General features: G+C 42.4%; 2 protein-coding genes and 1 long non-coding RNA gene across 9 annotated transcripts in view; 2 read left to right on the forward strand and 1 right to left on the reverse strand.

Moving 5' to 3' along the window:
* The window catches only part of matn4 (matrilin 4), a 30,360-nt gene extending 3,572 nt beyond the window's left edge, over nucleotides 1-26,788 (reverse strand). The window contains exons 1-17 of one of the 5 annotated variants that reach the window (XM_084349851.1): nucleotides 26,457-26,788; nucleotides 12,515-12,650; nucleotides 10,766-10,941; nucleotides 10,406-10,564; nucleotides 9,831-10,062; nucleotides 8,736-8,858; nucleotides 8,295-8,417; nucleotides 7,058-7,180; nucleotides 5,297-5,419; nucleotides 5,081-5,203; nucleotides 4,873-4,995; nucleotides 4,207-4,329; nucleotides 3,553-3,675; nucleotides 3,002-3,124; nucleotides 1,396-1,493; nucleotides 668-799; nucleotides 87-270 (exon numbers count right to left, since the gene is read on the reverse strand). In XM_084349851.1, coding sequence (XP_084205977.1) covers nucleotides 87-270; nucleotides 668-799; nucleotides 1,396-1,493; nucleotides 3,002-3,124; nucleotides 3,553-3,675; nucleotides 4,207-4,329; nucleotides 4,873-4,995; nucleotides 5,081-5,203; nucleotides 5,297-5,419; nucleotides 7,058-7,180; nucleotides 8,295-8,417; nucleotides 8,736-8,858; nucleotides 9,831-10,062; nucleotides 10,406-10,564; nucleotides 10,766-10,941; nucleotides 12,515-12,587 — 2,161 coding nt within the window. In that variant the 5' untranslated portion in view covers nucleotides 12,588-12,650; nucleotides 26,457-26,788. The remainder of the gene's footprint in view (nucleotides 1-86; nucleotides 271-667; nucleotides 800-1,395; nucleotides 1,494-3,001; nucleotides 3,125-3,552; nucleotides 3,676-4,206; nucleotides 4,330-4,872; nucleotides 4,996-5,080; nucleotides 5,204-5,296; nucleotides 5,420-7,057; nucleotides 7,181-8,294; nucleotides 8,418-8,735; nucleotides 8,859-9,830; nucleotides 10,063-10,405; nucleotides 10,565-10,765; nucleotides 10,942-12,514; nucleotides 12,651-26,456) is intronic. The other 4 variants (XM_084349852.1, XM_084349853.1, XM_084349855.1 and 1 more) reach the window with 4 other exon arrangements.
* On the forward strand, nucleotides 162-9,922 carry LOC311255407. 2 transcript variants are annotated; one of them, XR_014622367.1, is made up of 7 exons: nucleotides 162-247; nucleotides 700-840; nucleotides 2,494-2,602; nucleotides 3,600-3,736; nucleotides 8,342-8,448; nucleotides 8,764-8,910; nucleotides 9,836-9,922. It is a non-coding gene; the product is annotated as an uncharacterized lncRNA (long non-coding RNA). The 2 variants fall into 2 exon arrangements; XR_014622368.1 differs by having other exon boundaries at nucleotides 8,342-8,409.
* The window catches only part of rbpjl (recombination signal binding protein for immunoglobulin kappa J region-like), a 43,504-nt gene continuing 29,119 nt past the window's right edge, over nucleotides 12,606-26,990 (forward strand). For both annotated transcript variants that reach the window (XM_084349857.1, XM_084349856.1), the window contains exons 1-5: nucleotides 12,606-12,720; nucleotides 19,509-19,565; nucleotides 19,886-20,019; nucleotides 20,434-20,528; nucleotides 26,362-26,509. In XM_084349857.1, coding sequence (XP_084205983.1) covers nucleotides 20,474-20,528; nucleotides 26,362-26,509 — 203 coding nt within the window. In that variant the 5' untranslated portion in view covers nucleotides 12,606-12,720; nucleotides 19,509-19,565; nucleotides 19,886-20,019; nucleotides 20,434-20,473. The remainder of the gene's footprint in view (nucleotides 12,721-19,508; nucleotides 19,566-19,885; nucleotides 20,020-20,433; nucleotides 20,529-26,361; nucleotides 26,510-26,990) is intronic.

Genomic DNA, 26,990 nt, shown 5'->3' on the forward strand with positions numbered 1-26,990 from the left:
AGAAATCACATCATTACTCCACCATCACGTAGATCAGGAACACAAACTATAGATGTAGTTTGCCCCTCACACTAGTTGAGTCTTACCGGCTTCTTTGGCCTTCTTGGCGAACTCTGTGATGTCGTCCTGAGAGCGTCCGTCTGTGAACACCAGTCCGATGCGGGGGATGTTGCGGCTGGCGGGACGAGCGCCCTCCGCCTCTGAGAAGCTGTTCTCCACCATGTGTTTGAGGGCCAGACCTGTCATGGTACCTTTCTCCATGTAGTCGACCTAGATGAGCACAGTAACAACAGTTAAAGTAAAGTAACTGAAAAGCATTTCTTTCACCACTGATGACATTTTGGTGAGTTTGATTTAGTTTAGTTTTAGGCGATTAAGCTCGTCTCAGTTCAGTAGAAGAGAGAAACTTGAATCAGATGGTGTGTGGTTGTATTTTTCTGTTTAGTAAGGAAAAAATGTAAAAATGTTTCCTTTCTTGACATTTTGTGAGTTTATTTTGTTCATTCATTACAGTAAAAGCTGAGAGAACTTGTGAAACGCAGTGAATCTACGGGGGCTATTAGACAACGGGAATACTTGATTATACTTTATGTACACTGCTAGTTAGTGATGATGCATCTAGAGCTAAATATAAAAGATAGAGATGAAGACATTTGTTGGCCTTTACCTTCATGACTGCAGCTTTGATCTCGTCAGCAGTGTGGTACATGTTGAGAGGGAACTCTGTCCTGACCCGGCTCGAGTACTGAATCAGCCCAACTCTGGTGCCATGAGTAGACACGTCCAGGGAGTCCACAACCTGCAGCACAGGAGGAGGTCAGGGACGTTCATCCGTCACAGGTACAGGTCGTCTATCAGTTTGCTTTCATATACATCGGCTTATTGTACGTCTTGTGTCCAACAGTTAAACTTTTGAAATTAATATGCAGATATTTTCACTTCACAATTTTACTTTTCTATCCTTTTATTCATCAAAATCCCTGTCAGACAAACATTAGAGAATTCTTTGTATGCCTTAAAACATGTGTGGAGGGATCTACATCATTTCCTGTGTCTCCACAACAAACACTCGTTATTTATTGCTGCATATTTCTGATTTCTGAGTACAGTTCTTCATTTCTTCTGTAATCTGATACTGGTCATTAATTAATCTATGCTGGGAACCATTTGCTAAAACTACTGACCAGCTGGCTGTTTTACAGATCAGCCTGTGATCAGATGAGCTGCTGGTGGATGTGTTCAAACATCTCATCTGTGCAGGAGTTTGTTCTTCTTGTTGATATATAATTTTAGATTTCAGTGTCAGATTATGTTTGATTCTATCCTGTTTTGTGTTTTGTTTTTTTCATATTGACATGAAAATACTGTAGCTGTCTGTCTGATAACATGCCCCACCTGGTTTACAAACTTTTTGACCAGCTCAAAGTTTTGAGGGCGGACGCTCTTGGAGCCGTCGATCAGGAGCACCAGGTCGATGTTGGCAGACTTGCAGGCTGAAGGAGAAACACCAGAGGACAGAGGGAGACTGATTATGATTCCTAATAAACTGGACCGATATGTTGTTGCTGATGTATGTCAGCTGATAAGTCACAAGAAATTTGAGCACAGAAAAGATAAAGATATCTTTGAGGTCCAGTCATTTTGTATCTGAACATATCTTGGTCGCAGTGCTCGGACAATGACATTTCTGGGATTCTCAGAAAATATTTGCATATGTTACCGAATGTTTAATGATAAAGAAAAAAGTATAGTGGTGCAAATGTTGCTTTCAGTATCGGCCTCAAAAATCTGTATCGGTCGAGTAAATCAGTCCTTCATCCTGAAAATGTGTTTGTTATGTAAATACATCTCCTTAGAAAATAAAATCGTTACACAAAAATCTTTGTTGCTGTTTCTCCATAACAGCTGTTGTGCATATGTATATAAAAAACGGTTGATATGGCTCAATCAATATTACTCAAGTATTCAGACGGTAAAATAAGAACGAGTGCGAGACATTTTGCTCACAGGAGAGTTGTCATGGTGACAAAGGGAGTCAGCTGGAGCAGTGGTCTGTCGGTGTAAATCTGAACTGGATGATAAAGCCTGTGTACCACCATGAATGTCCACATGGAGGCGCTGTGTGAAGGCTTCTCTCAGCCTCCCCGGAGGAAGATCTCATCACTGTGCAGCCAGCTCCTTCCAGACATAACTGAGCTGCTTTTAACATCAGCCGGAGATTTGGTTTATTGTCAAACACATCTTTATTTCGTCTCCTGAGAAAAATAACCACATTCTTTTCTTACTCCAACTCTAATCCCAGCTCTGGAGGTTTTCCCTCATCTGATCGCTCCACGATGGATCTAGGTGTCATGACATCAGATGATGTGATCCTGACATATTACAGATTTGTTTTGATTGTGTGTATATCAGAGTTTGAGGCAGACGGTCTGGGTTCACGTCCCTAAAGTGTTTTCTTTGTTCTGTTTTTCTCTTTCTGTGGACTGATCTCAGACCGATGCGATGATGACGATGCTGACCTCCTGCTCCAGCCGCTGCACCTGTTGGTCCCACAGATCCCACCGGATCTTAACCCTTACATCTGACATTATCCTTAATCCTGGTGAGTTTCAAACACTGCTCAAAATGTAAATACAACCAGAATGCAATCATTTTCCATTTTTCCAAGTATTTCCTGAGCCCATGTAGTGATCTGCTTTATACAGCCACGTGTTAAACGTCGCTCCATCTTTGCTTGTGATCGACTGAGCCTTTAAATCATGATACTATCACCTGTTATGAGCCTGTTTACCTGTGCAATGATCCAAACAGGTATTCTCGCCCTGTCCCAACTCCAAAATTCAGAATAAACATATATTTACAAAAAAAAAAAAAAGTTGATGAGGAAAAACGTGAACGTGTCCTGTGGTGCCCTCACTGGTGGTTTTGTCCTGTACTGTACCTCAGCGACCATGCAGGTGATTTCATATGAAACAGATAATGAATCAGAGAGTCGACTCACTGCCGCAGCTCTTGCCGTCCTCCTGCAGCAGTTGTCCCTCCGGACAGATACAGTAGTAAGATCCAGGAGTGCTCACACACTGGTGCTCACAGCCGTGCTCCACTGTGTTACACAGGTCCATGTCTGCAAATACAGTCAGTCAACCATATTATATTATACATTAAACCTGCACAGACACATACATGAAACCAGTGGTGGGCATAAAATAACAGCTGTGCAAGTCTATCTTGTCTATCTTGTCTGACCGCCTGGATTCAGCTCAGTTCTGTTTATAAAAACTGTTGAAACTTTTTTAGAGACTTTTTTCCGTCCGTCGAGCTCCAGAGAGGTTATAAATATACATTCAGTGTCGGATAGTCACACATTTCACACCTGTTTCATGCAGTTTGTATACAGTTTGTATGTAATTCTAATGTTTCTCTTCTCAGTCAATCTATGGATGCCTGAGGTAGATTTTAAATCAGGGATAACACACTGAGAGCACACATATGACGAGTTGAGGAGAAACACACGATTGAAAAAAAAGTTTTTTGCGTGTGAACTTCACTGACTTGTGCAGGTCTTCTTGTCTTTGTTGAGTTTGAATCCTTTGTTGCAGTCGCAGGTGAAGACACCAGGAGCGCTGATGCAGATCTGTTCACAGTCGTGCTTCCCCTCGGCACACAGGTCGATGGCTGAATAACACACACATGCACACATGAAGTTTGTAATGAACGCTGCTGTGGAGCATTCTGTGTAAGTGATGTTTTTCTTTGTTTCTGTGTGAATGTGATTTCATTTGTCTACAATCATAAGTTAAAGTGAAGCCGGAGGATCATGTAAAAAAAAACATTATCTCCACTTGAGTTCATCAGGAAGAAGGAGAAGAAACATGCGACTGCACCTGTTTAGAGGGGAATTATGAGCTGCAGCAACATTAGCAATATATATTTTGAATTGATTAATCTGTTCGTTATTTTAATAATGAAGTTCAAACTGCCTTTTTACTCCAAAAACCCCGGAAGATTTATTTAAGAAGCTGGAAGCAGCAACTGTTTGTACATGATGGATCATCAGAATGGTCATTAAATCGTTACATAAAAAGTGAATGAAAATACCACTTCTACAAGACAGACGCTCCATGAGTGATTTCCTTTCACTGTTAACGTGTGTGTGTGTGTGTGTGTGTGTGTGTGTGTGTGTGTGTGAGAGACGGCCTGACTAACGTGTGCAGGTCTTCTCGTCCTTGTTCAGTGTGTATCCTTGGTTGCAGTCGCAGGTGAAGACGCCCGGCGCGCTGACGCAGATTTGTTCACAGTCATGCTTCCCCTCAGCGCACAGGTCAATGGCTAGATAACACACACACACACACACACACACACATATTGGGTTAAAGTGTGTGTGTGTGTCTCTGTGTGTGTGTGTTGAAGACATTGTCATTTTGATGCTCTGGTAAAAATGTATTTTCCAGAGAAAAGTGCCAAAGAGTGTTTTCAGTTGTTGGATTCAGTTTTAGCAGCGAGTCCACACATGAGGCAGGTCAGGTGCTTCCACACTCGTCCGTCTCACACACATTTCTCTGCAGTTTTGTTGTTGATAGTTGATGTAAATTAAAATAAACAAGTGATTTAATTGAATAAGTAAAGTCAGGTATTTGTTAAAAGTCAGCTAATATTCATCTGATTGAATTAATATCGATGTAAAAATGATTTTCTGTAAAAGACAAAACTAAGAAAGCTTTCTGTTATAATGCTGATGGAGGGTACTGTGTCTTTGTGCAAATGGGAAATGACACTTCTAGATGCACCTGGAGTGATTTCCTTTCACTGTATTGTGTGTGTTGGTGTGTGTACACCTGTGTATGTGTGTATTTGTGCGACGGCCTGACTAACGTGTGCAGGTCTTCTCGTCCTTGTTCAGTGTGTATCCTTGGTTGCAGTCGCAGGTGAAGACGCCCGGCGCGCTGACGCAGATTTGTTCACAGTCGTGTTTCCCCTCAGCACACAGGTCAATGGCTAGATAACACACACACACATGGAGTTAAAGAGTGTGTGTGTGTGTGTGTCTGTATGTGTGTATTTGTACGGCGGCCTGACTAACGTGTGCAGGTCTTCTCGTCCTTGTTCAGTGTGTATCCTCGGTTGCAGTCGCAGGTGAAGACGCCCGGCGCGCTGACGCAGATTTGTTCACAGTCGTGTTTCCCCTCAGCGCACAGGTCAATGGCTAGATAACACACACACACACACACACACACGTTGAGTTAAAGAGTGTGTGTGTGTGTGTGTGTGTGTGTATTTGTACGACGGCCTGACTAACGTGTGCAGGTCTTCTTGTCCTTGTTCAGTGTGTATCCTCGGTTGCAGTCGCAGGTGAAGACGCCCGGCGCACTGACGCAGATTTGTTCACAGTCGTGTTTCTCCTCAGCGCACAGGTCAATGGCTAGATAACACACACACACACACACACGTTGAGTTAAAGTGTGTGTGTGTGTGTTGAAGACATGGTCATTTTAATTCTCTGGTAAAAATATATTTTCCAGGGAAACTTTTTTCATTTCTTTCTCTTCATCTATTCGAGCCAAAGAGCATTTTTCAGTTGTTGGATTCAGGTTTAGCAGCGTGTCCACACATGAGGCAGGTCAGCTGCTTCCACACTCACGCACATCTAATGGAGCCATATCACATTTCTGTTTATTTCTAGAAATTGAAGGCGGATCATGGAAACGATCAGCTGGATTCCTTTTTTTTTTTAATAAGTGAAAATCTCAGAGGAACGAGATGTAAACTGTAACTCATCATCTTGTTTATCTAAATGAGCATGTGTATTCAAACGTAAACCAGCTGTTTCCAAAAAGCCCAGAACAGCTGAAGCAGCAGGTGGTGATGTTTCATTTCTCTTTACATGCCTCTGCTGTGGTATTTGGGTTAAACTGGGTGACACAATTACACGATGCGTTACTTTGAATGTTTGTGACTTTCAGGGAGCAGCGAGTCTTTGGCTGTAAATTATGCTCATTTCATAGTTTTCTGTCAACGAGATCTCGTACTGCAGGTGTTGCTGCCTCTGAGACGTGTGTGTGTGTGTGTGTGTGTGTGTGTGTGTGTGTGTTTTTGTGTGCATGAATGAATATGTACAAACATGTTGGACGTGTGCATTCCCATGCATACAACATACTTGTGTGTGAGTGAGACTTTAGTAATGCTCTTTTGTTGCTGCATTTAAATGAAATGGGTTTGCAGTAAAGAGTTTTTATTCAGAAATGAGCTTCCAGGACAGTTGAGGGGTTTAGTTGTTCAGTGAATGAACATTACGGCCACAAAAACACTGACTTGTTTCTGTGAAGCAGGCGGATTGCTGTTAAAAGTCCTTCATATAAATCAGTTTACAGATGTAGTTTCTGTCAGCAGATGAATCAGAAGCAAAGTCACTGCTGGTGGCAGGAAACAGTAAAACCAAGGGATGTTTTTTTTGTGAGATGTGTTTTTTGAGCATTAAAGCATGTAAACCTATTTTAGTAGAAACCCAAAATATAATGATGAGGCTGAAAATGAGCTGACTCTGTCTGCTTGGTATTCTGAGCCTCTGCCTGTTCTCTCACTGTTTATTGCTCAGGTTGAGTCGTGATGCAGTAAAAAGATAAACTGGAGCATTTGAAAAATAACTGTGTGATTTTAATTGGCATCCTGTGACGACCCTCAGATTAGAAAGGGGGACAGACAGCGGACAGGTGGAGCCAGGAAATCTCAACAGAGCTTTGTTAAAGATTCACATCAAGAACGTTGCAGCCAGAGATGGAAATACTTGAAATGTATCTCCTGAAGTTTCCAAACAGAGAACGGAAATGTGCAATGTTTGCTCTGTTCTGAGGTTGTTTAGAGATTTTAAAGGAAAGACTACGTGATCCTAGTTGAATAATACTTGTGTGTTCGAGGCTCCACCAGGTCAAGGTGAGGCAGGTTTCACTATCGTAAAACAAGGTAGTAAAATCTGATCCTCACCTCCATCATAGCAGCAGCAGATAACGTAGTTTTGTTTTTATCTGTATCATTAACAGTGACTCATCTTTGTACTACTCACCCTGGCAGGTCTTGCCGTCGTCCAGCAGCCTGTAGCCCTCGTTACAGCGGCAGTGATAGCCATTGAGCACACTCACACACTCATGATCACAACTGTGGTTCCCAAACGAACAGTAGTCGATCACTGAGGGGAGGGAAGCAGCGAGGCCGTAAGCAGCAGAGCAAACAGCAGCCAAATGTTCGGGATCAATGCATCTATGTTCCCTCCGTGTCTCAGTAAATCTTACCTGGAACGAGCACGAGGTCCTTAAAGGAGCAGTTCACCCCAAAAAAAGATTTTGTCAAGTCACTGTCTCCTCACCCTCATGTTGATGTAAAGTCAGGGGAAGTTTCGTCGTCCACAAAACATTTCTGGAGCTTCACAGTAAAACAGAGTTGCAGCATTTTCCTCAACAAACTGAAGTAGCTGGGGACTTTTTTTTAAATGGAAAAAACAACCAAAAAATCATAAAATGACTCCTGCATCAGTCTCTAGAAGCCTCGAGGTCCCAAATGTGTCTAAGAGGATATTATGTACATCCTTGCATGGTTGAGCTTGTGCAAGATCTTCAGACTGCTACCGTGAAGATTTCTGCCAAACAAGGGTTTAAATAACATCTTTTCGAATCAGTGTGGGATCTCGGGGCCTCAGGAGACCGTGATTACGCCGGTCGAGCTGTATGGACCCGTTTTATGTTTTTTTTTAATGTTTTAAAACAAGTCCCCAGCTACTTCAGTTGTTTGCAGCGACGCTGTTTTGCTGTGAAGCTCCAGAAATGTTTTGTGGACTATGAAACTTCACCTGACTCAGAAGATAATGGATGAACTGTTCCCTCAAGTGGATATGCTGTTAAAGCTGCATGACTCACGCGCAAAATTACAATAAAAGTCTTTAAGATTTAATAATTATAACAAGGCCAGTAGACTGCAGTATATATTACGGTTTTTAAACGAGGTTCTTCTTGTAAAACAGCCGTGCACATCCTGATTGTGTCCAGTTGAGGGTTTTCAACCGGATGTGCAGGAATATAAAAGATGTATTGTTTAACAAATACAAACAGCAGCAGGAGGAACATAGTGCAGACCCACACTCAGCTTCATGAAGCAGCAGAAATATCAAGACTGAGCAGCTCAAAGCTCAGAATCCATCTCAGCATGAATTCAAGCACAATTTATGATATAAAGCCAGCAGCTATCAGCAGTTACTACAGTTTCTACATGTGTTTGTTTGTTTGTTTGTTTGTGTGTGTGAGACTAACTCGAGCAGGTCTTCTTGTCGTCGTTCAGTTTGTATCCCTTGTTGCAGTCGCAGGTGAAGGAACCAGGAGAGCTGACGCAGATCTGTTCACAGTCGTGTTTCCCCTCCGCACACAGGTCGATGGCTGAAACGCACGCACACACACGATTTATTGAGTATGTTCATTTTCAGTGATTAACCTTTTCCATGCAGGTATCTTAAGTTTACACCTTTAACACATTAATTTTCTGTTCTGCAGTTGCGTGAGGTGTTTTTAGCTAAAACAGAGGTCAGGTGTGCCTCCCCAGGGCTGACACAGACATGCTTTGATTGTATTGTAGTTTGGAGATAATTAACTTTCTTCATGACCACCCAAATGTGGATCTGAAGTTGTGAAGTTAACTGTGGAAACAACATATTGTTGCTCATGTTTGTGTGTGTGACCTTCGTCCTCTGCTGTTACCTGCACATGTCTTCCCGTCATCATTCAGAGTGTATCCGGGCAGACAGAGGCAGTGGTAGGAGCCCGGGGAGCTCTCACAGATGTGCTCGCAGCCGTGGTCCGACTCCAGACACAGATCCACACCTACAGCACACATCATGTCAACTTCAGAGTCCAGAGCACACATCAGCTGCAGGTTCATCGTCGTCTTAAAGTCCCTGAAAATGTATTAACTCAACCAGCTTCTTATAATCTGTGATGGACCTGATATAAACACACAATTCTGCCAAAATAAGAAGAGTTTTGTTTTATCCCTGCACCAACACCTCTAAGCTACAAACATCTTTTAATTAATTTCTTAATTCCTTCTTTCATATTCATTCACCGTCTTCAGCTGCCTTTGCTCTCTTTTCCATCTCCCTCTGAGGAGAGCCAGATATTTTTTAAATCAGCCGTCCAGTCTAGAATAATAGCAGCACGGGGAAATATCCTGCACTTAAGGGATTTGAGGCGGCTGTTATGAAAAAGTATTATGTTCTGAGGGGTTAGATGGGCACGGTGATTTCTCTTCTGGTCAGACGAGACATTCAAAGTGTTTTTAATTACACAAAGAATCTGGTGTTGCCCAGGATGAAGCATGAAATCCAAACTCCAGACACTTGGCTGCAGGTTTTTGCTTGTCTTATGAATCTAAATGGAAGTTATTATAAAATGTGAAGTTTCAGACGGGGTGTTTACAAAATATGATTTCAAATCCATAAAGTATTAGTCCTCTCAAAGGTCAGGATCTTTATGACCTTTGTACCTGTATTTAATGTGGCCTTATGACAGTGAGGATTTAATTTTCCACATTCCAGGAAAATTTTCTTTATTTAGAAAATGTATTCTCATAAAACTCTGCTAGAAATAATGTAACAAAACCTGAAATCATCATCCAAACCGAGTCATGATTAAACCACGAGCTGTGGTTTGTCTTAACAGCCACTTTTACCGGCAGCTAACCTTCATCGAAAAGTTCCTGTTATTATTTAAAAATGGTTTTAGAAAATGTGATAATGAAAAAAACAAATGTATGCTTTGGATTTTTACAGACAGTGATGTCATTTCCTGTCTTACCACAGAGTTTATCCTGGAACTGCAGCCCAAACTGGTGAATGAGATCGAAGGACTCCACCAGGAAGACGTGGTCTTCGAAGGGCGGAGACGCCATGGCCCTCAGTGATGTCATGTCGGCTCTGGCCACACCCACGGCGTAGATCTCGATGCCTTTCTCTCTGGCCTCGGCCGCCACCTCCGCCACGCGGTCCTGAGGACGTCCGTCTGTCACGATCACAACCACGTTGGGGACCTGTTCGAGAGAAAACCTCAGGATCAGAGCTCAGGTAACGCAGGGAGGACGGTGGTGTGGAGGTCATAGTCTCAAATGCAAATCTTTTGAGCATTAAGTTTTCACAAGAAAAACACTTTTTCTTGAATGATAAGAACTGTTTCTACCGTATATCATCATATATACAGCTGAAGGACGTCAGTGTTTTCGATGTCCTAACCCTGACTCAGGAAGTCGATCAACAAGATTTTATGAATTAAACAAACTTAACTAACTGAGTGAATTGAAGTGATGAGGCCCTCAGTATAAACTCAATACATTAAAAGAAGACGTGTACTAAAACTGTCAAGTTGTCTTGCGTTACCTTCGGTCTGTCTCCCGCCTCGACAATGAAGGCATTATTCATCACGTATCTGATGGCGAGGCCGGTCATGGTGCCCTGAGCGAGGGGAATGATCTCATTGATGCCTTTCACCATCGTGTCGATCTTAGCGTGAGTCTTCAGAGAGAACTCGCTGCGGACCTGAAGACAAGAGCAGAGAGGAAGCACTGAGGTCGGATCAGAGCGGAGCAGAGGCAAATATTATCCTTTATTATATCATCATCACTATTCCATCAGTCTGGAAGAAGAAGTGTTGGACCGACCGACAAACAGATTCTGCTAACGTGACTAAAACAACACTGAAGAATGAAAACACAACATGAAGACGGGTTCCTGCGGTACCTGGCTGGAGTACTGAACCACTCCCACTCTGGTGGCGTTCAGTCCGATGTCCAGAGTGTCCAGGATGTCGATCATGAACTTCCTCATGGTCTCAAACTCATGTGGCCTGACGCTGCGGGAGCTGTCGATGAGGAAGACCAGATCCACCGGACCGGACTTACATTTCTGCTCGGGACCTGAAGGAAGGAATAAAAACACTCAGCTGGGAAATATGGAGCTAAAAACTGTGGTTGTTGTTTCTGACAGCGGAGAGGACTGAGGGAGAACAGAACAAAACAATAATCAACAAAGAACACAGTGAAGACGTTCAGCTGGTTGATCCCCTGTGATGTAAATGTTCATGTACATTAACACCTTTTGGAGTTAAATGCAGTGGTGTAAATGTGCCAACGTGTGTGAGGTTCTCAGTTTTACATTTTTCTCGCATATAGCAGCAGCAGATGCCTTCGTACTCTGTAGCATTATGTGCCACCTGAGCTCGCTCCTCCATGACTCCAGGCGCCTGTTTTTGTCTTTAATTCGTCGGCATCCCTGTGAAAACTCTCCCGTGTCGTAACATCATCTCGTTCAAGAACGCGGCAGTCAAGGATGAGGTATGAGCTGAGCCTGTGTTTGTGCTGTGATTTCATGAGTTGGAGTTTGATTAATGCGCATCCAGAGTTTCCTCACAATGGTTGGACTGAAACTAGAAGAGGCTAGAAGAGTTAATGTGTGAGGGATTGTTGAGGAATTCATCTTTAGTTTCAAACAGACGTGAGTAACGGCTGGTTTCTTAACATCTTATAAATATGTTCACTTCATTGTCTGGTCGTATAAATCAAGTCAACCTTCAGCTGCAGGTATAATGTTAACCACATTCAAATGTAGACAGCAGGTCTTATACACAGTATTCATTACATTAGTTCCTTTAGGTAAAGTTATTATTCACAGACTCGTGAGAAGAGTCTCGTTCCAGCCACATCACAGAATAATGTCTGCATCGTGTTCCTGTAAACCACAGTTATTCACATCTGTATGTTTCATATACATCATATCATGACCATGACCATACATTGTATGATGTGTGACATAAATAAAGTTTCTTCTTCTACATGAGCCGACCTCATGTCAGGAGGAGGAGGAGGAGGTGGAGGTGACGGTGTGACAACATGAGGTGGCTGAAGTGTTTGAAACCACTGGATATTTTTAACAAGACATCAGGACATTTTTCAATCGTGTTTGTTGCGACCAAAACATGATGTTTTCCGGACATAAAGAAGTGTAAGGTTGAAATTTTAAAGAAACAAAGATTCGATGTAAAGGAACGTCAGGTTGCAACATTAAGAAACATACAGTGGAAATCTAAAGAAATGTAAAGTTGCAAGATAAAAGAACAAAGTTTCAACATTTCTGTGGTTTGCAGAAACATTGCCAACATTTATTCTGGTGATCCGGTTGCCTGGTCGGTGTTCGGTACCTGCAGTTGAGGGATTCGCAAGTTGTAGAGTTTTCAACACACAAGGAAGTTGCTCTTAAAATGTCTGTCTGTTTTATTTTTTTGAGTAGTATTTTTCATTCCTGACGATGACCATGACTCGTTCAAAATAAAAGATATACTGAGATAATAAAGGCAAAAAGTCAAAGTTCTGGTCGGTGCTCAGGTGTCTTGTGAAACAGTACTCTCTCATCTTGAACGGAGGGTGACGATAAAAACAGTCTTTCCTTTGTCTCGGCCTATTTTCTTTTTTCTCAAAGTTGCGGCACACTGACCTGTTTTTGGTCTGGCGGCGGCGAGGACGGCGAGGGTCAACAGAATGAAGCCTCTGAGCTGTCTCATCTTCATCCTGATGATAGCGATCTAGCAGACGGGTCGCTCACAGCTGGACTCGGCTGGCACTGGATCAGACTGTGAGGGCGGAGAGATGGAGCGTGAGATAGAAGGAAGAAGAGAGGAACTGAGAGGACCTGAGTTTGTGGTAACGACCAGGACACAGAATAATGGCTGCTTTATGGCTGATTTACACTTAAATAGTGTCCAAAGAAGTCCGGACATCAAGGTCAGGTGTTACTTTAACAGCTTCAGCAGGTTCTGACCACAGAATTCATGTAAAGTTTAAAACAGATTCTCCCCTTCAGACTTTGATTTGGTGTTATTAGCTTGTTTTATACTGTTTAATGTCGCCCTCTATGATGTCTTTTCCTCTTGAGCCGTTTTGAAAGGTGATTGGTTGTCAGTGGTTTGAGCAGCACTGAGATATCATTAATCATATGGTTTAATCAAAGGTTATTTTCATTATTGATTAATCGATTACACTAAAGCAAATGTTTCACATTTTTGCTTGACTGAATGAAACCAAATCGATTTTCAGTGCAGTTGGTGATGGATTTTTTCTTGGCCTTTCTCTAGTGGCCGTAGGAATTATGACTCATTGTGATGTTGTCATCGAGCCACAGAGTCTGCAGAGGAAGGAGTTTCCTGTTTCCTAACGATACTTCACCCCAAACCAAACCATGATTTTCCTCTCTAACTCTTCCAAGTTGTCTTTTGTGCCAAAAAACCAACCAAACCTTAACCACAGTGGCATGAGAGCAGAAATCTGATCAAAACAGTGATTTGTAACAGTTTTTAAAGACACTTCAAATGTGTCATTCTGGAGACGATTACAAACAATGTAGTACTATTTAATATGAGGACTTGTTTGAGGAGACTGAGGGTGACGGAAAGAAATTGGGGACACCACCGGATGTCGCCAGTACGAGACAATGAAATCATATTATCCAGAAACTCTCAGATTTTATATCTCAGTCAGTAACCCTCGCAGTTTTTCTGCTGCCACGTGACGCTGGATCTGCTGTGAATGATTCAGAGTGTAGACACTGCAGTGACTTCCTGCCCTGTGTGTGTTTGTAAAGCGGCGATAATGTCGATGTGTCACAGAGGGACATTCCAGTCCTGCCCCGTCGTAAAACACTCGTCTGCAAACACCTGGAGAAGGTTCGCAGCATCTCCTGCTAATAGGAGGCTGTGGATAAACACTCACGCAGTCACTAATCTGCCTGTGTGTCTGACAGTATCCCTGTAGGCTACCAGCAGCAGCACAGCGATAATGATAATGTCTGGGAAGTGTTTATGTTCAGGGGCACACACTCAGTTCCAACCGGCACCATGAAAGCCACCTCTCTTCCTCTGGTCTGTGGAGAGGGGTCCTTCAGGGTTTATCTCTGTGTGACTGGCAGCCAGAGCCTGTGGTCATCGCTGGCTCAGCTCTGGGTAATGAGTCAACACATGGACCCGAGCACAAAGACTCTTTTCTCTGTTTGTGTCTCTGTTTGTCTCGTTGTCTCTCTCGTCCACATGTTTTCAGCAGCGTCTCCGTAGCGAAGCGAGGGTCAGCCAGACATTTGGAGCACATTATCCGTGCTTTCTAAAGAGCACGCCGCAGTAATGCCTTCTACATTTTGGCGATGACCTGAACAGAACGTCCACCGTCAAAGGTCCGGCTGTATATAACACGTCCTCCCACCTGCTTCACATCACGTATAGATCTGAGTCTTCAGGCTTTCTGTAACAGATGTTTCAGCACGGAGGAGACGCTCTCCTCTCCTCTCCTCCATGAACCCCTCAGACTATAAAACAAAAGGTAACTGTTGGTGTTTTGGCCCGAACACTTTGGAACCGACATCTCAACTCATCAAGTCAGGAGGATCTGTTGAACTATTCAAAAGTCGACTAAGACATCATTTTTATATGTTCATCTTTTATTTGTCAGAGCAGAGGTGGATGTCTGGTGGTGGCACATCACTCTGTGTGCATGTTGATATGTTTCTGTCATTACCTCCAGCAAGAGGACGTTTTCTTTGCCCTTATCATTATCTGAGCTCATCAGAACACACTGGATTAATTGGAGGAGGAGTAATGACACTGATGACAATTTAAAATGAGACTCAGGAGACATGATTAAAAATGGGACCTTGTATTTAGAAAAACAGAAAATAACAATAAACCCATATTAAAGTTTACAGTCGTTCATCGTGGCCACACAGAAACTCAACCTTCTTTTCAACCATTTAATTAATCCAGTTGACTTAAAGGACTGTTTTGGTTTACATTATAATATATAATATAATATAATCTGTTTAATCTATACGATCTGATTTTTTTATTAAGTCTATTTGGTTTTATTTGGTGCGGCGTAATCGTTCAGTTTCAGGATTTGGATCAAATATATTGAGACAAATAGGGTTTCAATGTTTAACCTCTTACTTTCAAACATAATATAGATATGGACCTGTGTCACAACTGGGTCAGAGAAACATATCCGAGAATTTGAAATAATCAGCAACCCTTCAACTCAGCTGTTAGCCAGTATGCTAACATTATGCTAGCAAGATTCAAAGTCATAACACTGCGTACGGTCGACAAACAGTAAATATGGATATAATAAATAAGATTGTCCTGAATAAATGATGGTTCATGTGTTCTGACTGACGGCTGCAGCCTGAAGAAGTTTCACAGTGAACGAGTTGTGAGCAAAGATTTATAAGAACTAGATACCGGATGAAAAGATGGCGTCCGTTCACACCAGTGAGACGTTTTCTAGCTTCCTGGTTTACTTCCTGGTTATGTGGCTCATTGAATATGTTCAGTACAGTTTCCTGCTCGGCGCACAGACTTTACATTGTGATGATGTCACAGACTTTTTCTGTTTTTTCCTGCGTAGAAAAGTGGATTCACTGGTAATTTGCTCCTCTAATGATCTTAATGATAAAACAGATGTGAGGGCAGGTCACCTGTGGCCACTGGGTGGGGTTATTGCTCCAGCTTGATGCTGGCAGAGTGACTGGACGACTGGAGATGGAGCAAATTAATCTTTTCAATATAACCATCACGTTCAACAGCGAGCAGAGACGACGGATAAGAACTTGACATATTGTCTTTACACTACGATAATTTATAAACTAATAAACTAATAATCAAATGTAAATCAATGTAATAATAGGCGTTCGGTAACTGTTAACAGTTTACATCAGCGTCTGTAAATTTATGAATGAAAACACTTCATCTTCACAAACAGAGGAGACTTTTCAACGTATGAACTCATTTCAGAGTTTGGTCTCAATCCAGGTCTGATGGGACGAACCTGAAGCCCGAGACTGTTTTATGAAGAGTGTGTGTGTGTGTGTGTGTGTGTGTGTGTTTGTGTGTGTCTGTGTGTAGGACAAAGACCCCTCAGTACAACTCTCTGTAGCTATATGGCCGTCGCCAAACCCCCCCACCTCCACCCCCAACAACCTTTTCCTGTCTCCTTCACCAAACAACAATCTACGACCATCCTGCTGCTACTGAACGCACACACACACACACACACACACACACACACACACACACACACACACTCACTGCTGCCGCTCAGCGTGGCTCACAGACCAACATATGTTCTATAATTATCCACAAAGAGGATCATTGAGCTCAGACGTGATATTTTCTTGTTAAACGTTTAACTGACTGGTCGGGGGTGAACGCCGTGGTCACTGCTAACTGTGTGTTTGTTACTCAGCTGTTAAATATAGAAGTGGAGATCCTATTTCCTCCGATTAACTCTTTAAACAAATTAAAACTGTGTCTGCTCGGGCACCTTTAGTATTCTGTTTATTATGTGAACTAACTGTGATACAGATTTTATACAGAGAACCAGATTGTTTTGTGTTTCTTCTGTGTGAAAGTACAGGATAATTAACTAAACCACCTTATTACTGACGTCTAATCTGAAGGAAAATGTGCTATAAATACAATATAAAAAAGAAAAAGAAAAGCAGGTCACGTGTAGCGAGTTTAAATCAAGCGCTCAGTAAACAGAGTTAGTTGTTTAAAAGGAGACAGAGAGCTGCAGCAGTTGTTGACGTTGGCCTGAATGTGAGATTACAACGACAAAAGAAACAGTTTCTTAAAAAGGTCTTTTCAAGTTCAGGCTGTAAAAATAAACCGTCAGGTTTCCTCCAGCAGAGATTCAGAGATTCAAACTACAACTCAGTAAACCTTCAAGCTTCCACAAAACTCTCACAATGTCGAGCTATTGTGAAAGCAGAGGCGGCAAAAGTCCACACATTCTTCACTCAGGTAGAAGTTCAGACACCTGAGGTACTCAGCCCTGCTTCAACCTGAGACCACTCTACAGAGCACAGAGGATCAGAATCATAAAGAAGAAAAGAGGAAGATGAGGAACAAACCAGCTTCACTTCGTTAAACAAAGTGCAGCAACTCAAACATCAGCATCTTGTGAACTTGGCCTGGACTTCCTGTTACTGCTGCCCCCTGTGGAGCAGGACGTGTTAATGCATTTTCCATATTTCCACTTAAACTACAGTCAGAGGACACGAGGAGCTCTCACCTGAGCCCAGCATCACTCTGCACAACACATTCAACTGTACAGGATGTTTTTTAACTGCATTAGACCAGATGTGACTCTGATTATCAGATAAAACACGTGTTAGAGGGAGATATGACTGCTGCTGATGATCACTCATCGATTAATCTGCTGATTAAAGCTTATTTAAGCAGAAAGGGAATTTTCAGAGACAGTTTCTCTGTGACAAAAGAGACTGCTTACAGTTTTAGCTGCACTAAATTAATTTGGACTGAAAATCTGATAATTATAACAGACACTTGTTTCCAGTATTTTACAGTTAATAGACAAAGAGCTGCAACAATTAATAGATTAGTTGTCAATTATTAAATTAATCACCAACAACTTTGATCATGAATGAATCACTTTGAGTCAGTTTTATAAGAAAAAAAGTCAAAATTATCTGATTCCAGTTCCTCAAATGTGAATATTTTGTTTTTTAATTATTTTTATGTCTTTTTTAGTTATTTTCTGACATTTATAGACCAAACAACTCATCGATCAATGGAGAAAATAATCAACAGACTAATCAACAAAGGAAGTGATTGTTATTTATCACGTACAAACTGCATCTGCACTCAGACTCAGTTGGAAATACAATATTACTGACTTGACTTTTGGATTCAGCCCCAATTTTTTGATGAATTAATATGAAGCTAAAGAAACTTTGATTGGACACCTGGTTCTGATCTGTTCTGGTCCTGCTCATCAGCATGCGAGGCAGAGGCCCAACATATTTCAATCAGGTTTGGATCGATCGTTGTTCGAGCTCTCCAAACTCTTTTCATCGCGCCTCGATTTGAGTTTGACTGATGTGACTTCAAACTCTTCCTCCGGCGTCTCACGTCAATTCAAACACAGCAAATCTCTTTCTCGGTAGTAATCACTTCACCGGGGCGGTAAACAACTCCAGCTGTCGGACGGATCAGATATGTATTTTTGGAACGGTAACCAGGACTTATTTATTGTTTGTCATTCTCCGCCCTGCTGTCTGATAGAAAACGCAGGCGTGTTGTTGAGTCCTGCTGTTTGATTTCAACAGATTGTAACGTCTTCAGCAGCCTGTAACACAGACACACTGCAGGACACACTGCAGGACACACTGCAGCGTCTCTGTGTGTCTCCGAGGGGACGAACTCAACCAACTGAGTTTCCTTTTGAAATATAGAGCTGGTTTATAGTTTGTCTCCTCCACCGCTAATATTTTACTACCTGCTTTAAAACCATATTAACTGCATTTTTTAAGTTTAAAGGGATAATTTAACATTTTGGGAAATACACGTATTCTCTTTCTTGCAGAGAGTTCGACAAGTAGATTGACACCACTCTCACAGGTTAGCTTAGCTTAGCATGAAATAAGTATCTGCCATCAGCACCTCTAAAGCTCCCTAGTTTACACATTATATGTTGTTTGTTTAATCAATGTATTGATTCCCGTGGCGTCTCGTGATATTAAAGAGTCCCACTTCTAGTTTTTGATGGAATATTTACTGCTCACCATGAATGGTCTTCAATTAGTTTCATACAAGAGTCCAGTGTAAGTGTCCATAAATCTCCACAAGAGCATTTCACCATTATAACTGGTACATGTAGATGGCCTGATGTGGCCTGATGTGGTCTGATGTGGTCTGATGTGGTGTTCAAGTGTAAGTGACACTTTCTTTCTTCTTTTGAAGGAAGAAATAACAAATTCTTACTTTAACAATTAAATAAACAAAACAGACAAAACTCTGTCTGAAATGAATCCACTCAGGGTTTCTGCTGCTAGTCTTGTGGGACCAGTAGCATGTGGTGGCTAATGCTAATGCTTGCGAACATTATACGATGACTCTTCTGTTCTTGTGCTTTTGTTATGTTTGGATTAATTATAACATGATTATAGTATCTTTCGAGTCACTGTGAATGCATTGGCTTGACGATTCTGGTGATAATTAGTGTATTTTATGTGTAGTTTTGTTTATTCGGTCTCAGGATGTTAGAAACGTGCTGATCCTAAACGTCGGGGCTGTAAAGAAACATAATGACCTTGTATACATTAACCACAGCTACTGATAACCAAGTCTGTGTATCTACAGCAGACTTCAGCAGTGGCTTCATCATCACATGTCGATCATTTAGAGTCACTGGAATCAATAACAGCACTATTAGCCGGCAGGACTCAGTTTATTAAGTGTGCAGTTTGACTCTGGATCAATAAAGAACATTTTTATGGGTGTTTATAATTTTGTATTTATGTACTGTCCCTTCAGTTCTGATTAGCAATAATAAACAGCACCGAGCGGTTTTTAGTACACAAGAAATAAAACGTGGTTTGCATTTTAGACTGAACAGATAAACTTGATGTGAACTTTGTGTTTCAGAAATGTAAAAAAAGGAACATTTATAGGAGTCAGCTGCAGTGTTTGTCAGAGAGAAAGGTGAGTGTGAGAAACCTGCAGTCGGCCAACAGGTGATTATCTCTTTATCCACACACACTGAGAGATACAGTAATGTACACACACACGCACACACACACACACACACGCACACACGCACACAAACAGACCGGTGGTCAGATAACAGATCCGGGATGGAGTGCAAACACGTTCACACACACAAAGACACACAGAGACACACTTACATCGTTTCCACTAAAGCCTCTCTGACTGTAGACTGTACGCTGTGGTGGAAACATCGTGTTTATGAACTGACTGATGGACTTCTGACGCGTTCGAACTAAACTAAACCTTTACTGCAGGCACGATGGTGAAACTGTGACATAACTGTGCATCACTGGACGTAAAGAAACTGAACCTGCAGCAGAATGAGACGAACAACAGGAGGATTTTAACTGAGAAGCTGCACAACGAAGACTTGACTTCTTGATTTCAGGTCAGCAGAACTTATTATTTCTTGTTGTTGACTGTATTTCTTAATATTATTGAAGTTTGATACATAAACTGCAGTATTTAGTCTGTTTTTTGGGGTCTGTGTTACATTTAAAGCCACAGTGAATTGTCCTCAGTGAGACGGATCAGGTTGTTAGCTGCAGTGAGGGTGACTTTACGCAGATGATCCAACAGCAGGGGAACGTCTGAATGCAACAGACCATCAAGCTGCAAAACAAAGCCAAGCTGATGTTTAGTGGACAGCTGCATGAATTGAATTATTCAGCTCTGATGGACACTGGAGGCTCAGTTTTATTCCCTCATAATAAAGTCTGCCAGTTGTGCGTTTGCTTGTCAAACCACATCACTCACATTCACAAAGAGATCCGTGTTAACTGTGCGGTTATCCTAAAAACAGGTGTGAACGTCACCATGGACCTGAGGAACGCCCCCTCTTAATGTCAGCAGAGGCCATCATGGAGGAGTTGGACATCGGGGAAGATGGCGGGAAAGGTGAGTCGGAGATGATTTTGCCGTCTTATTTCTATCAAGCAACAAACAACAGTTCAAGCTTCTTCACAGGGATTAGTAAATCATTTTTAATAATACAGTTTAACGAGACTGAAGCTGCACTCCGGACAACTCTGTGTCTGATGTCACACAACAATGGGGTTTATTTTCATAGGGTGTATTTGTATTCGGTTCGTGAATCAAATATTTAGATATATTTCCATTTATAAAAGTGCTGTGAAAACATGTAAAATGGCATCTGTTACCTCATGAGTTTGTTTTTACTCTGCTGCACTGCTGAGGGTTTACTCGTGCGTACACAAGTTTTTTGTTCACTTTCGTCGTTGTGCACCTGAAACACTTTGAATTGGGGATTTGGAAATGTCATTTAGTAAATTCAGACCTCTGGTGTTGACTTGAACGCAGCATGAGAGCCATGCTAGCAGTAGCAGCAGGCTTTGAGCTGAATGCTAACATCAGCATGCTGAGATGCTGATCATGAACAGGTACAGTGTTTACTGTGTTAGTTTAGCATGTTTACATGTTAAGAGATATGGACTCTGGTCACTGTTTGGATGACTTGATGAGACATGATGACTCGGATGACTTGTCTGTGTTCATTTTTATGTTTTTAGTTCATTCTTTTTCTTTTTCTAGTCTTTCTGTCTGTTTAACTGTTTGAAAGTGATGATTAACTGCTCACAAACATCTTGAAATACAAACCAAATGTTCAATGATGCTTCCAGATAAGTATAATTATATGTTTACTTCTTCACCCTCTGTCAATCATCCGACCCCTGATAACCATCCCGTGACCTCCTGCCGGGGTCGTGACCCTGAGATTGAGAAACTGAGACAGGTGACAGATATTTGACCCTGTTGTCGACGTCCCGTTGGAAAGTTTCCGCTCCTCAGTTTGTCAGGGGAAAGACGACTGAACTCAGGTTATAAAACATTCAAGCGTTTCAGAAATACTAACTGTGCACACAGCGTCTCAGTTTGTCTTGTTGTGCTCTGATGAAAAGGGTTTTTGGGGGCTGTGTTGGTTTGGAGCTCAAAAGTTTCTCCAGCAGAAGATATTTGTAGCATCCAGTCCTCAATCAGCATGTTTCACTACTGCCTCTTGGACAATGTGCTCCTCTTACATCAGCTGGTTGTCATTTCATGTTAAAACAAAAGCTTTTCTGTTTCAGTGTTATGAAACAAAGACTGCAGTGACCCTGTTAGACAGTCGAGCTCCAGGATAAAGAACAAAAAGTACCTGATGCTGTTAAAGCTGAGGAGCTGTGAGATGGTTAAAAGAGGAGGAACAAAGGTTTATACATTCAGATTTGTCTTTAATCTTCTGTTTTATTTGAGGTGAACCCTCTGGAGTTTGTCTATGCATTGATGAACAAGTTTTATTTATAGTAAAATAACTTTATTAGCTCCACATTGTTAATATTTACAGTGATTTACAGACATACTTCATGTTGGTACATTAACTTTTGGTTTTTACTGTAAGTTTGACTTCTCATTTACTCAGTTTAACAAAATATAAAGCTGCCAAAAAAACATGAAGAACGACACAGGCGCCTGTAAAAATGTACAAATCTTAAGTGATAAACACTCAAATTATTATTATCGAGTAGTTCTAGGTATTAAAAAGTAAAAAGTATAAGCAATAAACTGATGTGGTGTATTTTAGGCTTGGACCAATTTTAGATCAAAATATCACTCTATTTACTGTCATAAATAATAATATGTAATATTTCTAACAATATCAAATATCTAACAGCTGTTAGGACATCTTCAGGGTTTTATTTTGAAAGGAAATGGCACACAGATCTGTCATGGCAGGCATGGATGAATGCCAGCACGACATTTTGGCAAGTTTTGGGTTTAAAGTGGGAGAAAATGTGGAGCCAGGGGGTTTGGATGAGGCTTTACGTCGTGTTTGCTGTAAGCAGCTGTAAACTAAACAAGACGACTTCACTAATGTGCAGTCTCACCTCAGCGTCCATCAGCCTGCGCTGTTCGCTGGGCCGATAATATCGTCTATCGTGATATTTGGCCGGGACAACATCGTGATATCGCCCGAGCCTAATGTGTTCATGTTTGAAGCGACTCGTCTTTGTGTCTTCTTCATTGAGAGGTCTTAGTTTACTTTAAACATTTTATTTTGCTCTTAATATCTGATTTTGTCACCTCATCACATCTGAAATCAGTTTCTTAGACTGTGACTGATGCACGGACTGATATCACCGCTGTTGTTGTTGTTCCTGGAAGATTATAATTAATGTTGCAGCGGGAACATTATTGCAACTGAGCAATCAAGTTTTTGTGAAATGATAAACAGAAAAATAAGCACAAGGGAGAAGTTATCCTGTTAAAAACACCTGGTTAAGGTTGTCGAAAGGTCTTTTTTTTAACCCAAACTGTCTTTTCCTGAACCAAACCAAGTGTTTTCGTTGCCTAAACCTTTAAAGTTACTGCAAGTAACTCTGATATTTTGGTGATTTTGGAGGCCCCTGTGGACAAAATCGGTATTGTTTCTGCCTTCAAAATATAGTGTAAAAAATAAAATAATCTAAAGAAGAATCTCCTCCTGAGGCATCAGAGTTAAACTGAGACTGTTTCATAACCAGTAACAACTCTTTAACCTGTTCAGCCACATCAGCTCCCTCCAGTTCTCCACTGTGAAGCTCTTTCGTCGGATGAAACGATGCTCCTGGAGCGACGTTAATTAAAAAACACAGACTTGGTGATATCAGTTAAACCGTGGTTGGCAACGGCCCCCTCCTCGGGCTGAAAGATTAAAGCAACAGGTGCAGGACGTGGGTCAAGAAGTGTGAGTTACATATAAAGTTTGACTGACGGGCCGGATTCACACTGAGATAAAAACACATCAGCTCTGCGGCTCAGGACAGAGATGGAGACCATATGTTCACACACGGAGGCAACATAAAGTAAAAAAAGGTGAAAGTAAAGCGTGATGGAGGTCAGAGAGGGCGGAGCAGCAGCCTGCGGTCGCTACTGTAGGTGGCGTGAGTGACAGCTGGAGCCACGCGGAGATGAACACACAGCACTTCTTGTTAGTGGCTGAAGATTGGAACCAGATGTTGACTCTGCTACTGTTAGCAGTTTCACTGACTGCCTGCCTGTTTCACTGACTGTCTGCCTGACTGCCTGTCTCACTGACACACTTCCTGTATGACTGACTGCAGGGCTGCCCACAGTCTTGCTTGTGCTCGGGACAAGATGATTTCTGTCAGCATTGTAAGGGTGAGAGGGATGTTTCTGACAACATACCCGGTGTGTCCCCCCCCTCCGTCGACAGCCCTGACTGACTGACTCTCTCGCTGTCTGACTGCTTGATTATCTGTCTGCATACCTGACTGTACACCTGAGGCCAGTTTCATAAAGACTTTTTAGCTGCATTTCCACCCGAAGTACCCAGAAACATTGATCCCAGGGACTAATTTCCAAAAAATTGAAAGGTTCCCGTGGTGCTTCCTCCACGTACGTCTGAAGACTGTGAAGATGAGACACATCAGTCCGATGACGTATGAAAAGGCGACGGCTGTTTTTTAGCGATGAAAGACCGTCTGTCTTTCCTTTGTGACTCTGTGTTGATGGCACAAAACAAACTGGTTTGTGGCTGCAGATTTTTAAAAAAAGGTGGCTGAAATGAAACCCAATCAGAAATGATCCACCTCCGCCAGCAGAGACTTTTTGGGGAGTAAAATAACGTCCCTGGAAGTTAATGTAGACGCTGGTTCCTTCGGTGGAAACACATTGAGTTCCTCCAAAGGTTCCTCGTCCCCGGGGACGGTCCCTGCAGTTGAAACGCAGCTTGTGATTTTGGATTAGATCAGACTTCAGATCGAAATCTAAATGCTTCTGTTGCACAAACCTTCATACTGTAGTTCCTCACTATCGTACATAGGATTTATGCGCCACTAATTCTGGGGAAATTAAAACTTTTTTTTCAAACTAAAAAACACAGCTGACTCAGCAAAAGAGTCAAACTGCTCAGCTCCCTTCAGTAAATCTTGCCATGTGTGAGAATTGAACAGTTACAGGACATTTTACTCGGAAACTTGACAATACAACACAAAATCAACGGCCAGTAGCATAAAATCTGACTCAGAGCTGAAGGGACCTGTTGGCAGGACTCAGTATCACATCAGGCTGACAGCATCGCTGCTGTAACTCTCCGTCAGGTTACCGTCGTCTCATTAAACTCTTCCTACAACCTCAACTTATCAGCCACGTTTTCCTCTTTATTGTTTGGTGCCACTGGACAGCAGGTGTCACAGGCTGTTACCATGGAAACATGACTGGTTAAAACCCCTGTTAAAACTAAAAAAAGTCTCATTTGCAAATGTGTGACGATGACGGTTATGTGAGTTAAACTTCCAGTGAGAAACATCAGATGTGTCGCTGCGATGAGGAGACTGCACTCGTTACTTCACTCTGACCGAAGCTCCTTTAATTACATCATCCCGTCATGCTCCTTTGTTCAGTGGGAACCTAATATCCACATATTAATGGATGGTTTACTTGTGGACTGTGATCTGTGGAAAATTTGCACTAAAGTTGAAAAAAAAAAAAAAAAAACTGAGGGCGGGATGGCTGATTTTATTTTATTATATTAGAGAAATGTAAAAGTAAAATGAAGACAAGTCTGAACTGTCTTTGTGAAACTGAGTCTGCACTCACTGTCCTACCTGTCTGCCTGTCTGTCTGCCTGTCTGTCTGTCTGCCTGTCTGTCTGCCTGTCTGTCTGTCTGTCTGCCTGTCTGTCTGCCTGTCTGTCTGTCTGCCTGTCTGTCTGTCTGCCTGCCTGTCTGTCTGCCTGTCTGTCTGCCTGTCTGTCTGTCTGCCTGTCTGTCTGTCTGCCTGTCTGCCTGCCTGTCTGCCTGTCTGTCTGTCTGCCTGTCTGTCTGCCTGTCTGTCTGTCTGCCTGTCTGTCTGCCTGTCTGTCTGTCTGCCTGTCTGTCTGTCTGCCTGTCTGCCTGCCTGTCTGCCTGTCTGTCTGTCTGCCTACCTGCCTGTCTGTCTGTCTGTCTGTCTGCCTGTCTGTCTGCCTGCCTGCCTGTCTGTCTGCCTGTCTGTCTGCCTGTCTGCCTGCCTGCCTGTCTGCCTGTCTGTCTGCCTGTATGCTGCCTTCTGACTGCACAGAGCTTCACCTCCATTCAACCAGTGTGAACCCACAGCATTACTCTGCCTCTCTCTCTCTCTCTCTCACTCACTCATCTATTTTAAACCGGCCATCAGCACCTCTGATGTTTCCAAAAATATTTGATATTTTCAGTTTTGTCTCTTTTTTTTTAGATAAATGCCTTTAATGATCCACCTCACAGCTCTGTGTCTCATCATCAAAAGTTTTAACATGCAGGAAAACTCCTCTGAAAGTAGATTTAAGAGGCAACTGAGGCAACAATTATTATTTTCATCACAGATCAGTCTGTCCAACACTGAGTTGACTGTTTTGTCTCTTAAATGTCAGACACATGACACGGTGGCACATAAATGTCTTGTTTTGTTCGATCAAGAGTCCAAAAGCCAAAAATATTCAGTTTTCTGTCACTTTAGATAAAGAAAAGAAACAAATCATCTCATTGTAGAAGCTGGAACAAACGAGGGTTTGTTTGACACAAATGATTCACGAGTAATCGAGTAATATTTTTCTCTTAATCGACCAATCAGTCCAGCATCAGTTAGCATCTGATACTGAGCTGCACTGTGCGCCTCCACACAGCTGCACAGACCTGAGATCAGCCTGCAGATTGAGTTTAATGTAACTCAGATTAACTCGACCAGTTTGTCTCTTTTAATCTCGTCCTGCCAGAAACATCGACCGGCCAGTCCGGATTCCCCCCGGCCGACCCGGCTCTGTTATACCCCCCTCCCCTGTCCCCTGACCCGCTCAGCCCGCTGACTCACCTGGGGACGCTGCTGGCCGGACACGACGCACCGAGGACCGGCGGATGGGACAGGTGAGACCGCTGGGAACTGTCTCGTCAGAAAGTCCCGTCACACACACACACACACACACCGTCCCAGTGAGGAAAGGTGAGCTCACAGTTTACTGAAGTTTATCCCAAACTTTTTCTTGTCTTCGGAGAAGTCCTCACTGAGCGCTCGGACGTGAGAATGCGTTCAGATCTGTGTCGCTCCGTGACCTTCCCTCGGTTTTACTCGCTGGTGGAGTGAGGTGGTGGAGGGAGGTGGTGGAGGGATGGTGTGTAGGTATTAAAATGGCAGGAGGAGAAGTATTTGTGAGGGCAGAGACCCCACCCCCCCAGCCTCCGAAACCCGAACAACGGGGAGAGAGTCCGGGGTCTGGAGAGGTGCGCACGGAGCGCAGCGTGGCGCACGAGTCCGGGTGGCATCACCGACAAAACGTTTTCTATGAGACTTTAGAAACGCTTCAGTATTTGAGTAAACTGGTCATAAAACGTGTTTTCAATGCGACAC

The sequence above is a fragment of the Pagrus pagrus genome, assembly GCF_965226575.1.
Source record: "Pagrus pagrus genome assembly, chromosome: 3".
NCBI classification, from domain to species: domain Eukaryota; kingdom Metazoa; phylum Chordata; class Actinopteri; order Spariformes; family Sparidae; genus Pagrus; species Pagrus pagrus.